We start from the raw sequence: 12,704 nt of genomic DNA, 5'->3' as shown, positions 1-12,704 counted from the left end.
ACTTCAGAAGCTTTTAGATTGAAAATCCAAAGACGTGCTTCCTGTCTGGACAGTGTGTTTAGTATTTGGGGTCAGACTTCCTCCCTGTCTGAGGTCAAACATCTCCATCAAAGAAAACACACGGGCTGTGTCCAAAGCAGTCCGGCAGGTGGAATAAAACCATGAGCTCCTCAGTCTGGCTGCATAAAAAACTGTGGGATTTTACAGTTCTGGCTACAAACTGTTGAAAACTGCTCAGCAGAGTTAAAAACGCGACGACAGCAGCAGCAGCAGCAGCAGCGCGAGGTTTCACTGAGGTACAAACATCACAGGCCTGTGGTCAGAAAACCCTCACGGGATCTCCGACACGAACGGGAGCAAAGTTTTATGTCTTGGTTCAACTTGGTTCAAGCCACAGCCACTGGCACTATCTGGAAGGTCAAAATGGGACACGCCCCCTACGGTGGTGGAGAATGACCAAGCTAAGATCGCATCCAGCTGGTCTGTGCGTTTCTGCAGCTCAATATACAAACCAGCCCGTTTACCATTCGGCATTCCCTCCTCCCCTCTCATAAAGGATGCTCCAGTGTCTCCTCCGCTAAAGGAAGCAATAAAGGAAGCACCGAGGTTCCTTCCTTTAGGGTTTGGAACAGCTGTGGCCTCCAACAGATCACAGGTCACGTCTGTCAGCGAGTAACCTCACGAAAATGGAAAGCACCCACAGACTTTATGATGGAGCGTTTCAGACCTCAAACTAAACGCACGCAGTTCAAACAGGGTGGACTTTTATTGTGAAAGTCCGGGTTCATCAGTCAATCAATCAACCTGATCAATCACAAACAAACCAAACACTGAAAACTAATCAGCTGACCCCTGAGAAGCATCCTGTCTCCTCCCACTGAGCAGTGACATCACAAACACCTGTTAAACACACTCACCTGGCGTCCCCCGGCAGGTCGAACATGGTGCGGTCCAGGCTGAAGCCTGACGGCGTCTGAGCGGGGGTCAGAGGGGGTTGGTACAGTCCAGCAGGGGGGGAGCCAGGCTGAGAGTGAGACAGCCTGAGGACAGACTGACAGGTGAGACACACAGGTGTGAGTGACTGTCGTAAAAACAACGAACAATGTTCTAACATTAAAGATTCATTTTATATCCTGGCGGGTTTCCTCAGTGATGTCATGATGATGTCACATGTTGCTCTGACGTCACTGCTGCACGTACATGTTTTTATTATTCCAATGACCTGATCAACAATCAGCTCGATCAGCTGCAGCTGGAAGCCCCGCTGTGACATCATAAGCACCTGACGCCCTAGCCCCACCTGTGTTAGCAGCTGCACCGCCCCCTAGTGTGTCAAGGGTGAAACTGCAGAGCAGAACAGGTGCTGCTAACTCAGCTACGTCGCAAACAAGCAGGCGTGCAGCTAACAGCCTCCACCTGTGCAGAGATCACGCCTGAGTCAGGCAGTAGGACACGTATGTGTGCGTGTATACTTGTCTAAATGTCTTTGTGGGAACCAAATGCTTCACAAAGGAGCAGGGATATGGCTGCTGATTGGTGGGTTTTCTCTTTATATTTGAACATTAAGCCCACTGTGGTTGTGCTTTGGAGTTAAATGAGGTTCTGGTCAGGCCCGGGTTAGTCCAGATTAGGTCTGGTCAGGCCCGGGTTAGTCCAGATTAGGTCGTTTCTGAGGGTTAGGGTAAGAGGCTAACAAAAATATTATGTCAGATTGATGTCCTCAGTAAGGCATGAAAACGAGTGTCTGTGTGTGTGTTTACCCGTCCTGAGGCGTCCACATCCAGCCGCAGAGGAGTTGGGGCGAAGCGTGGGCGGGGTGAAGGTGGTGGAGGGGTGGAGCCTAAGCCCTGCTCGACCACAAGGCGCGACTCCTTGTGGTCGAGCAGCCGGACATTAGCTGGCGTCTGGTGCGTGGGTGAAGGTGGGCCGCTGTGCAGCACGTGCTGAGCCAGCATATGGGTGTTGTCCTGAGAGTGGACTCCACCCCGCTCGCTTTCCCGGCCAATCATCTCCAGGGACTCCAAGGAGTGGGCGTGTCTCATGCTGTCCATTACCCGCCTGAACCCCGGGCCTTCCTGCCGCTCTGTGAACTCTGTGCACATCCATCGCCCGCGACGATACGATTCCCCCCGGCCTCCGCCGCCGGCTCCGCTCACTAGTCTCACCACCCTGAACCTGGAGGAAGACCCCGCCCCCTGCCCGCCATCGAGGGAGACGTACTTCCTCTTCAGAGAGGGTGTGGTTGGCTGGGAGGAGCTTCCCTGAGGGCTGCAGAGGGGGGACTGCAGAGAGACCTCTGATTGGATGATGGGCAGGACAGCGCTAGGAGACAATTGGTCTGCTGGACTCTGGTTCACCTCTGAAGTCACGCTGGTGATCTGAAAGCCACTCCTCTTTTTACCACCACTCATTCTCACGCACACACTCCACAGGCTCACTGACACACAGCAGAGTACACCAGTTAATGTGGTTTATGGGGACATTTCAGAGACACAAGCTTAAAAAATTAAACACAATTAAGAATAAACATGGATTTTTGATCTACAGAGGAGGAGCTTAGGGGTCAAAGTTCAGCTTTAACCACAGTCCAGTGTGAAGACACCTGACAGGTACGCCTCCTGACATTCACTGCTGTTTATGTCCAAACAGGACACACTGAGCATGTGCACGTGTGTTGATCCGCATCCTGGGGACGTAGCCTCACAATTAACACAGGTGGTCTACATCAGTGGACTAAGTCGTCAGATGCACAGACCTCTGGTACGTCCACATAAAGCACAAAAACTAACACACACAATGCACTCGAAGTCCTCAGAGAAGCATGTACACACCCAGGTCCCCGTAGAGCACAAAAACCAACACAGTGTGTGGAGGCAGAGGTCCGAGTTAAAGCAGTAACGTGTCTCACCCCTCGTGCAGTCTGTCTGTCCAGAAGAGTGTACCGCCCTGCAGATCCCACTCTGCTTCTTCTCTACTTCCTGTTCACTCCACCCTGCTCAGCTGTGTTGCTTCAGACTGTTGCACAACATGACTGTGTGTGTGTGTGTGTGTGTGTGTTTTTTTAGGTTCTGCAGGGTTTAACCCTTCACTCTCCGGGTCAGGTGAGGCACTCGGAGTTCTCAGAGCTGTGCTGTGATTGGCTAGCTGAGTTAAGGTGGACCACGTGATAATGATGATGTTGGTTTCTGAACATGAAGGTGTGTCCACAGACTTTTGGTCACTTTGCTAACTGACCCTCAAAGCCTGAAACACCGCTTCAACAAAACTTTGAGCTTTAATAAAACAGCAATAAAACATAAATGACAGCTTTTGTAAACAAAGTTTTACTTATTGATTTTTGGTTGTATGTAAGAAACAGTGAGACCAGCTCCCACCTGTTTTATTTTGATTGCACTTCCTGTGTTTCACTTACATTTTTACTTCATAACATAAAGCCATATTTGTTTTTGCTGAGCAGTTTAATTCTGATGTTGTTTCTGTACTCCAGATGATACTAGTTACTGGAGATCTCAGCATACGAGTATCTCATGGTGCAGACGGTTCTGCAGGGACGATAACTTAAAAAACAGCTTTAATGGTGATGTTCACCCTGCCTGGGATAAAGTTACCGGGGCCCCGACCCGGAGCCAGACCCGCGAGGGTCCCCGAGTGCGAGAGTCTGGGGGTTGGGCCTTAGTCCGTTAGGGCCCGGCCGGGCACAGCCAAAAAAGGTAAAAAGAGGCCCACCGCCCACAGGAGGCATCGTAGGGGTCGGGTGCAACGTGTGTCAGGCAGCCCTGGTGGACCGAACCCCGGCTACCAAGACTAGTAACTGGGACGTGGAATGTCACCTCCCTGGTGGGAAGCAGTTAAGTGTGACTGTCGTCTGCACTTATTCGCAGAACAACGGTTCTGAGTCCCCAGCTTTCCTTGAGTCCCCGGGTGGGGCGCTGGAGGGTTCCCCACCTGGGGACCCTGTTGTCCTGCTGGGAGACGTCAGCGCTCATATGGACAACGACAGCGAGACCTGGAGGGGTGTGGTTAGGAGGAACGGCCTCCTGGATCTGAACCTGAGCGGTGTTGAGTTGTTGGTCTTCTGTGGAAACCACAGCGTGTCCATAACGAACACCGTGTCCGAACCTAAAGGTGTCCTGTAGCACCAGCGCACCCTGAGCCACAGGTCATTGAAGGTCAACGACGACCTGTGTCAGCAGAGCTGCATGTTCTGGACACGGTGGAGGGAGGAGCTGACGTGTGTCTTTGTGTGTCTGTCTTCTGTCAAACGTGTGTTTGTAAAACATGTTTGGGTTTAACAAAAGTTACGTAAAGTTTACTTCTCAGTAAACACTCACGGTCACGCGCTGAGCCGAGGCGCGCTCCCGCCGCCGTCACTGGTTCAGATCCGGATAAGCAACCGGTGACGTCACAATCGGTCCATTGTGTTCCGATGGGGTGAAAACTTCAGGGCGCATGCGCGGTAGCACGGCCCGACCGTGGAGCGTGCAGGAAGTTTACGGAGTCCGAAGTTGGGGACTCTTCCTCCTCTTCCTCCTCCTCTCCTCGCGCTGTTTCAGGAGCGAGACTCTTCTGAGGTGCAGCTTCACCTCTTCCTCCTCTTCTTCTGTAAACAAACAGCCTGCGCTCCGTCACTGCACGCTCCTCCTCTTCCTCTCCATCCTAACAGCGTGCGCGTCTCTGTACCAGCTCGTGAACGCGCAGCCAGGTCCGGGTCCGATCCGGATCACGTCCGAGCACCGACGTGCGCGTGCACGACAGACTCTGACAGGGTTAGCGCCTGCGCAGTGGGGACAGAGGAGGGGTCTTTATCGTAAACGTGTTGTCAATAAAGTTTGGTTCAAAGTGTACACACGTGTGTCTTTAAAGGTGAAAGCGAGCGTTACTGAGCAGCCTGCGTGTCGGCACTGACCTCTGACCGGATTCAGCTCATAAATATTATAATGAACAATAATATAAATCATACAAACATCAGAGTTCAGATCAGCGTGCTGTCGAAAGAACCCATTTCACTGTTCCTCTGCAATCACAGCCTCACTGTACACATGCATTTAGCCAAAGCTGGCGCTGTGAGCAGATGTCTTTGTGTAGCTGAGCAGGACACAGACAAAGCAGCTTTTCCTGGCTTTCTATAGCAGATACCTGCTTGCAGTCGATCAAACAGGAAGGGTGGAGATAATTAGGTAGGACTGCTGGGTCCGCAGACGTTACCGTCACGGTTTAACGACTGGCAGCTTGAAGGCCTGCAGCACATAGCTGATTATTGGTACTGAAAGCTGTAGATAAAGAACTCATGATGATGTTCTTCTGCTGCTGCTTCAGTGAATTTTTGTCCGGAGGGATGAAACCTGTGATACCTCTGCTCTCAGCAGCATGTGCGTGCACGTGCCGTCGGATCGCTGCTTTCTGTTGACATGCTTTCATGGAATCCAATTACCAGAATTTATTGAATATTGCATCATTCGAATCAGATCAATGTGAATCGTGAAGTGTATTTATTTATGTCTCCGGTAACCTCGGCTCTCTGGGGAAATTCACAGGTCAGAAGATCCCCGTGAGCGTCCCCTCTCAACATAACCTGCTGCCGAGCAGACGCTCAGCATCAGTCACAGCTCATGAAGACCCTCCAACGCTCAGCTCATCCATGCCAAACACTTTAAACAAGGGAAACAATTTAAAGACGTAGCTTCAGTTTCTTTCCAGATGTTTCAGCATCTGCAGCTTCAGTCCTCCAGGGTCTCTGCTTATAGGCAAACAGCTGTGACTCACACTGCACCAGCCCCTGTGCTGCCACACCTGTGGCTGTAGCTCAGGTTAGAGCAGAGCTACTAACCGGAGGGCTCGTGGTTCGACCCTCGTCTGCTCCGGCCCGCATGCAAAACATCCTCGAGTAAGACTGTAACCCCATGTTGCTCTCTGACGCATCCATCGGAGTATGACTGTGGGTGAATTGTGTAAATCGCTAGGACTGCTCGAAGCAGGAAAGCACAAAATAAGAACCAGTCCATTTACCTGTGATCCTATTACATGATTTATTGCACATAAACCCACGAGAGTGGTCTTGATGACACCCTTAAACGTACCATGAAAGCTCCATTAGCATTAACGTTAGCAAAGCCCATTACAGGCAGATTCCTGCAAGTGTTTCCTTATGACCTGAATGCTTCCCACTGTGTGTTTGCTCCTATTTAAATGCATGGCTCCTCCCAGCACTGTTAGCTTTCCTATTGTAATCAGTGCTTCCTGATAGCAGCTTTGGAATTTCCAATTTAAGTCAACGGGCTCTGCAAGCAGATCCAACTCATAGTGAAATCACATGCAAGTCACACACAGGTCAGGTGTTTACATGAATGTAGTTCATAGTTCAACGTTCACGCGCTCCATCAGATGAAGGCGAGGTGCTGGTCGTCAGCAAGGCCGTAGCTGCGTTTGTGCTGCTCGAAGAGCTCAGCGAGATTCTGCAGGTAGACTTTATGAAGACTCTCGATGTCCTCGCTGCTGGGACTCGGAGTCTGGACCACTGGGATGGGCTTCCCCACTGAGGGCAGAGGCAGAGAGAAGCATGAGGCTGACAGCAGTGTTGGAATTGATCTTTTATATCGTCCTTTATGCATCACTCGTATGCTGACAATCAGATCCTTATTAGGTCTGATTCTGTGTGCACTTGTGTACCACGAGACGAGGAAGCAGCCTCGACGTTATCATTTCCATCAGAGCTTTAGAAACTGTCCTGACCTTTAGATGCTCATCTGACACATGACCTACTGCAACCTCCTGTTCTGATCATTTAGCGAGACGCCCACTCTGCTGTCCTGCAGACAGTTTAAGTACATTGAAAGGTCGCATGTCTATCTATGGTACAGCTGCACCCACACACAGACTACAGACACTGATGTTGTTCAGGTATACCTGCTTAACAATGCCACATGTATTTGTAATTGCATATTCAATTAGGACAGGTGAAGGCCTGGGCTGACGTCCCTCGCTAACAAGGACAAAAAGCTCTGTCTCGTCTGTTTGGTTGTGCAGTTTGGGCTTGTGTTCCAGCAGCTTTGTGCCTAGATAAACCCAACAAGCAGCCAACGGGGCTGACACAGGCTGACACTGGGCCAGAGATAACAAAGGGCAGAGGGTGTTTAAAAACTGAGATAGGAACGGGAGCTGATACGGACTCCAAGGGACTAAAGCAGACCAACACCATCCCCTCCTAGTGCTCAGTGTGCTGTACACTTGGTTAGCTGTGGTTTAGCATTAGATGAACACCATAAAGGTCAGCAAGTCAAGTGAAGAGGCTTGATTGTCCTTTTAACCATACAGTTCACAGTGAAACGACACAGTGTTCAACACAATCAACACAGGACGACATAAAGGACAAGTGTGCAACAGGACGCGCCAGGCGCAGGACGGTGCAACAGCATCAAGTTAGCATTGAGTCAACACGGGATACAGATCGAGTTACCATTAGCTCTGAGTCTATATTAGAGGAACGACAGTGCAACAGCATCAGGTTAGCATTATATTAGGATGGGATAAAGACTGAGTCAGGGTCGGGTTGAAGCTGTGTGCTCGTACCGATGGTGCGTATGGGCTTCCTGTAGGGTATCAGGCCGAAGCTGTACTGGAAAACTCCTCGGGCATGAAACAAAGGCATGGCTATTCCCATGATGCTCTGCAGTCGGTTCTGTAGACACAGGATAACACACTGGTATCCCATAATAGCCACACAGTCATTTCAAGCAGCTGTAAAAGTGCAGCGATGAATAGATTATATTCAGTGTATCAGCTTCGTGGCCGCTGAGAGGCTGCTATAGGGTCAATCACAGAGCTGTGGTAAATGATTGTAGAAGGTTGTGAGGGCCCCTGTGCTTCCTTTATCTAGCAGGTTACTCTGAAGCGTCTACGGTGATGTGGCGTGTGACCTCTGACCTGCAGCCTCCTCAGAGGGGAGCCGGTCGGGTTCTCGATCTGATCAAACAGCTCGTTCTCTCCAAAGGAGAAGACGGGAACCAGCTGAGCTCTGCACACAGACAAACACAGTCAGTCAGGTGATAGTCCTGCCCCTCTCGGCCCCGCCCTCTTTGCAGGCTCCACCCACCCATGTTTCAGAGCCAGTTTGATGAAGCCCTTCCTGTTTTGAACCTGAAAAACAGACGGAGACGGCGCTCGGTGAGGAAAAGCAGGATTTAAAATTTAAAATGTGGTTAGTCCAGGCTGTGACCTCTGACCTCATGTTTCACTGTGCTAATAACCCGATGATGTCACTGAGTGCGGTCTGTTTCCACACAGCTTCCTCTTTCTACGTCAGTGATGTAACCGCGATGGGGCGGAGCTGCGAGTCGCGGTCACAGCAGGACTACACGTACCTGTAAGGTGAGAGCTCCGGGCCGAGCGTCCAAAGCCTCGGGAGCTCCACCCACTGCGACGACGGCCACGTTCCCTCCTTCGGGACGGCTCACCAGGTACGAGAGACTGGACTTGGAGCTGGACACCAGACCTGACAGAGACACGGGTGACAAGTGACTCCTCCCCTCACCTGTTACCATGGTTACCACAAGGCATAGACGGGTACCTCACTAACAACATCTGCACAGCAGATACCAACAGCTGGATCCACGGAGTGTTACAGATGTGTGCAGTGATGCGTGTACACTCTGAGGACTCCCTCCTAACCAACAACGACAAGAGACGCTGAGGCCATGTAGACACCAGCGACCTACAGAAACAGCTCAGACCACTCCCCCCACACCACCGCCAAAAATCTTCCACCTGACAATCAGATCGACTTTCACCACGTTCATCGTCCAGGACAGGGCTGGGGAACTCCAGGCTTCGAGGGCCGGTGGGTCACCACACCTGACTCACATGAGTAGTTCATTCCCAGCCTCCGGAGAGCTTCAGCACGTGTTGAGCTCATTTAGCCTTTAAATGAGCTGGGGTTAGGGCTGCTCAATTAATCGAATTTTCAACGATCATTAAAAATGACCGAGCCGATTATTAGCCCCTCCCTCGTGCTTCACTCTCGCGCTGCTCTGTGTGGCAAATCGAGCGCACCTCTCTGCGTTTCGAACAGGTGTCACAACAATTAAGAGCAGCGGTCTCCAACCTTTTTTGCACCACAGACCGGTTTATGCCCGACGATATTTTCACGGACCGGCCTTTAATGTGTCGCGGATAAATACAACAAAATAAAACTAGTACCGGTACTGAAAAAAAGAAGATTTATTCCTAACACACGTGAAAAGACCCAGGAAAACCGAGTAAATGATAAAAACGATAACAAAATAACTCTGACAACCGATAAAAACCCTGAAAACCACACATTTCACACCTGAGCCTCAACTCTCGCGGCCCGGTAGCAAACGACTCACGGACCGGTCCGAGGCCCGGGGGTTGGGGACCGCTGCTTTAGAGGACCCGAGGGAAGCTCGGAAAGCTGAGCAGAAGTTATTTGGAGAGGAGAGTGACTGCCGTTGGTTGAGAAGAGGTAAAACGAAACTTGAGTGGTGTGGAAACATTATGGGTTCAGTCAGACGTGGATCAAGTGGACGTTGCTACAGTGTATGTAGTAGCTGCACCACAGAGCAACACTGCAAAGTTCACTAAACACAGATGTTTACATTTTTCATTTGTTTTTTACATTGCAAACATTTGCACTGTTATCAGTATTTGCACTGTTTTATATTATTTTTTGACAATCTTGAAAGTCATTATTCAACACGTTGTTATTGTTAAATAAATATCGTCACATAATCGAGATCTCACTTTCAGTGAAAATAGTCGTGATCATTATTTTTGCCATAATCGAGCCGCCCTAGCTGTGTTGGATCAAGGACACATCTAAAACCTGCAGGACCCCGGCCTCTGCAGGTTTTAGATGTGTTTTAGATGTGTCCTGCAACCATCGGCCTGTCATCGCTAACACTGACCTCGGGCTGGTACGGGTGTCGGCTGAAAAGGACCAAAACCATCACCCGCCCTGTCAGACTAAAGGCAGATGTTTGTTTCTTACAAGAAGAAAAAAGTACAACCAGATATCAAACAACAGAAACTTACTTAGAGATAAAAATAGAGACTGAATCCCTGCTGCAGCTCTTACTGATCCAGATGGAATCAACCTTCGGTCCAGAGAATACACAGGTTCACAGGTGAGACCCTGACACACCAACATCAGCTCCACCCATCACTCCATCAACACTGCGCTCGTCACACCCTCACAACGATGTTCTAAATCTCCATCCTGCAGCTCCTCATTACACCACCAGGTGTCACATGACCCCGCTTCCTCCCTCAGGTGAGTCAGACCCGAGGTGACAGAGGTGCACGCACCGAGGGGGCAGCAGGAGCCGAGCCGGAGTCACACGACCAGGCGCTAGCTGGGACACATCGACCCATGTGACCCTGCGTGTGGTCAGACAGCCAATCAGAGAGCCTGTGTCAGCCTCCTCCCTGCTGACCTGCAGCCCAGAGTCCAAAGGGCTGATGGAGCAACTGAAGCCCGATGGAGACGCTGTGATGAAAGCACAGCTGGATTACAACAGCTGGAGGAGGTCACAGCGACAAAGAGTCAAAGCAGCGTAGAGTTTAAAGGAGCGTCGTTAACAGAGCATGACTGTCCTCCAATCAGCACACAGACCGCTGTCACATGACCAGCTCAGTTCACCTCACAGGTCCTTACCTCCACACATGATGTATTCTCTGAAGAACGGCACTCGGAACCAGAACGGCAGCATCAGCAGGTGAGGCTTGAGTCCAGGAAACAGGTGAGAGAAACCCGTCGCCTCCGTGCAGAAGTTCCCAAACGCCCCCGCCACCAGCACACCTGAGGACAGGCACATGCATGGAGACACACACCAGGGGGCGGGACTAAAAAGGGTAGGTGTACAGGTGTGTTTGTTACCATGTGGGTGGAATCCAAAGATGTAGTTCTTCTTCGGGTCCAGGTCGACCGTCTTCAGCAGCTGCAGACAAACCAGCAGTGATCGATCACCGATCAGTGATCGATCACCGATTGATCGATCACTGATCGGTAATCAATCAGCAAACAGCAGCGCTGATCGATCGCTGATCAGTAGTGATTGATGAATGATCAGTAACCAATAATCAGGGATCGCTCACCGTCAGTGGGAAGTAGTCTCTGAAGTGCTCCCACACACTCCACCTCCTCATCCACTGTGACCTTCGACCCCCATTGGTGGGTGTGTCCCAGTCCAGCCACAGCCAGCCAGCATAGAGCAGAGCCACCATCCACCAATCAGAGAGGGCGAGGAGGACGAAGGCCGCCAGACAGCACTGAGCTGGGAGACAAGTGAGGCAGACAGGTGAGCTGAGGCGTTCAGGTGCTCCCTGAGTGACCAGGCTGATCTATACCTGACAGGTGTGTGTGTGTCTAAGCTCCGCCTCTTTAAACCTTTTACCAGGTGAAAATAAAAATGAGTGTGTAACATCAGAAACTCAAACATCACATAAAACATCCGAATACAAATGAACAGGTAGAAGTGGGAGGATCCTTTTTAACACCTGAAGCCGTGAAATCCTTCAGTTTTCCTGTGCTGTGCCTCTGATTGGACAGTGAAGCCAAACGCAAACACCTGCGGAGCACAGCAGGGTCCACCTGCAGGGTCCACCTACAGGCTGAAGCTGCTGAGGACTCGCCTGAGAGTGACTGCAGATCAATACTACTGCACGCTGTACTGATTAATCAACGACCCTGATCACACTGATCAATCACTGTCTCTACGTGTGTGCGCGTGTGTCTCGGCAGGTCACGTGACTGTACCTAGCGCCAGGAAGGAGAAGATCCACTGCACGACGGCGGCGGTCTGCAGCCTCCTCCGCAGCGGGACGTTCAGCGGGGCGAATTCGATCCTCATGCCGACTGTGGAGCTCCTCGGCCGGGTCTGCAGCTGTGCGTGCTCCCGGTGTTTGTGGAGGTGCGCGTGTGTCAGCCGTACGCGTGCTGTTGCTGCAAGCAGTAAGCGCCACTGAACTCAAAACTCTGCTACACTGCGCATGCGTGCTGTACACTGGGTGGTGTCCTTTTAGCCAATCGCAGCACGTGACGACACACGGCGAGAACGAGCATGTGCGGAGGCGCGTGCACGCCAGGGGGACGCTCAAAAACTTTAAATAAAGTTTATTTAAACCATGAAACGTCCTAATAATAAGTCTTTTTCTTTTTTTTATAACTTTACAGGGAGAAAATAAAAGTTTCTAGGGTAAAGAAATAAGGAACAGACCTTTTGACACAGGCAGGACAATTAGAATATACAGCAGTTTTTTGTTCATATTTGAAATAAGCTTAAGTGACTTAAAATATTGACAAAAGTAATTCAAGAAGACGGTAAACATAGGAGAGGCTTTCTTCCACTTACATAAATGAATAAAAAACTTACGTAGCACTATTACAAAATTGACAACATGTGAGATTTCAGAATCCAGATTGTCCATAAAGTAAAGAGCATCCTTAGATGTGAAGGCAGGTACATTGGAAATCCTGAGTGAAACCCAACAGCGTATTTCAAACCAGAAAGCATTAACATACTGACAAGTGAAAAATAGATGCTCTAGTGTTTCTGGATCAGAAGAACAGAAAGCACAGGAGTCGGCCTCAAAATGAAACCTTTTATGCAGGAACTCTCCAACTGGATAAATGCCGGGTATGATTCTGAAGTGTGTTTCTTTCATTTTAGGCGCAAGTGGGTATTTTAGGT

The 12,704-nt window shown here is 50.3% G+C and overlaps 2 protein-coding genes across 2 annotated transcripts in view; both read right to left on the bottom strand.

Annotated features, from left to right (window-relative positions):
- The window catches only part of tsc22d4 (TSC22 domain family member 4), a 10,711-nt gene extending 5,962 nt beyond the window's left edge, over positions 1-4,749 (bottom strand). The window contains exons 1-4 of the mRNA XM_005754470.2: positions 4,332-4,749; positions 1,761-2,437; positions 918-1,051; positions 382-577 (exon numbers count right to left, since the gene is read on the bottom strand). Coding sequence (XP_005754527.2) covers positions 382-577; positions 918-1,051; positions 1,761-2,411 — 981 coding nt within the window. The 5' untranslated portion in view covers positions 2,412-2,437; positions 4,332-4,749. The remainder of the gene's footprint in view (positions 1-381; positions 578-917; positions 1,052-1,760; positions 2,438-4,331) is intronic.
- A 1,252-nt stretch (positions 4,750-6,001) lies between these two features.
- Positions 6,002-12,135, bottom strand: mogat3a (monoacylglycerol O-acyltransferase 3a). The gene is made up of 9 exons (XM_005754469.1): positions 11,771-12,135; positions 11,110-11,288; positions 10,892-10,952; positions 10,670-10,813; positions 8,358-8,488; positions 8,090-8,133; positions 7,921-8,011; positions 7,567-7,675; positions 6,002-6,532 (listed from the first exon to the last, which is right to left on the bottom strand). The coding sequence occupies exons 1-9, from the start codon at positions 11,862-11,864 to the stop codon at positions 6,378-6,380; spliced, it is 1,008 nt and encodes a 335-aa protein (XP_005754526.1). The 5' UTR covers positions 11,865-12,135; the 3' UTR covers positions 6,002-6,377.
- Positions 12,136-12,704: the final 569 nt, after the last annotated feature.

Source organism: Pundamilia nyererei, unplaced genomic scaffold (assembly GCF_000239375.1).
Source record: "Pundamilia nyererei isolate P.nyererei 1_Seehausen unplaced genomic scaffold, PunNye1.0 scaffold00571, whole genome shotgun sequence".
NCBI lineage: Eukaryota > Metazoa > Chordata > Actinopteri > Cichliformes > Cichlidae > Pundamilia > Pundamilia nyererei.
The sequence above is the reverse complement of the archived record's forward strand: the minus strand, read 5'-3'. Positions and strand labels throughout refer to the sequence as shown.

What these genes read in the sequence shown, in the direction of transcription:
- mogat3a (XM_005754469.1), bottom strand. Translation starts at nt 11,864, where the DNA reads ATGAGGATCGAATTCGCCCCGCTGAACGTCCCGCTGCGGAGGAGGCTG. An exon ending in GAGACTACTTCCCACTGACG is followed by an intron (nt 10,953 to 11,109) that starts GTGAGCGATCCC and finishes GTTTGTCTGCAG; the next exon opens with CTGCTGAAGACGGTCGACCT. An exon ending in GAAGCCCATACGCACCATCG is followed by an intron (nt 6,533 to 7,566) that starts GTACGAGCACAC and finishes CTCTGCCCTCAG; the next exon opens with TGGGGAAGCCCATCCCAGTG.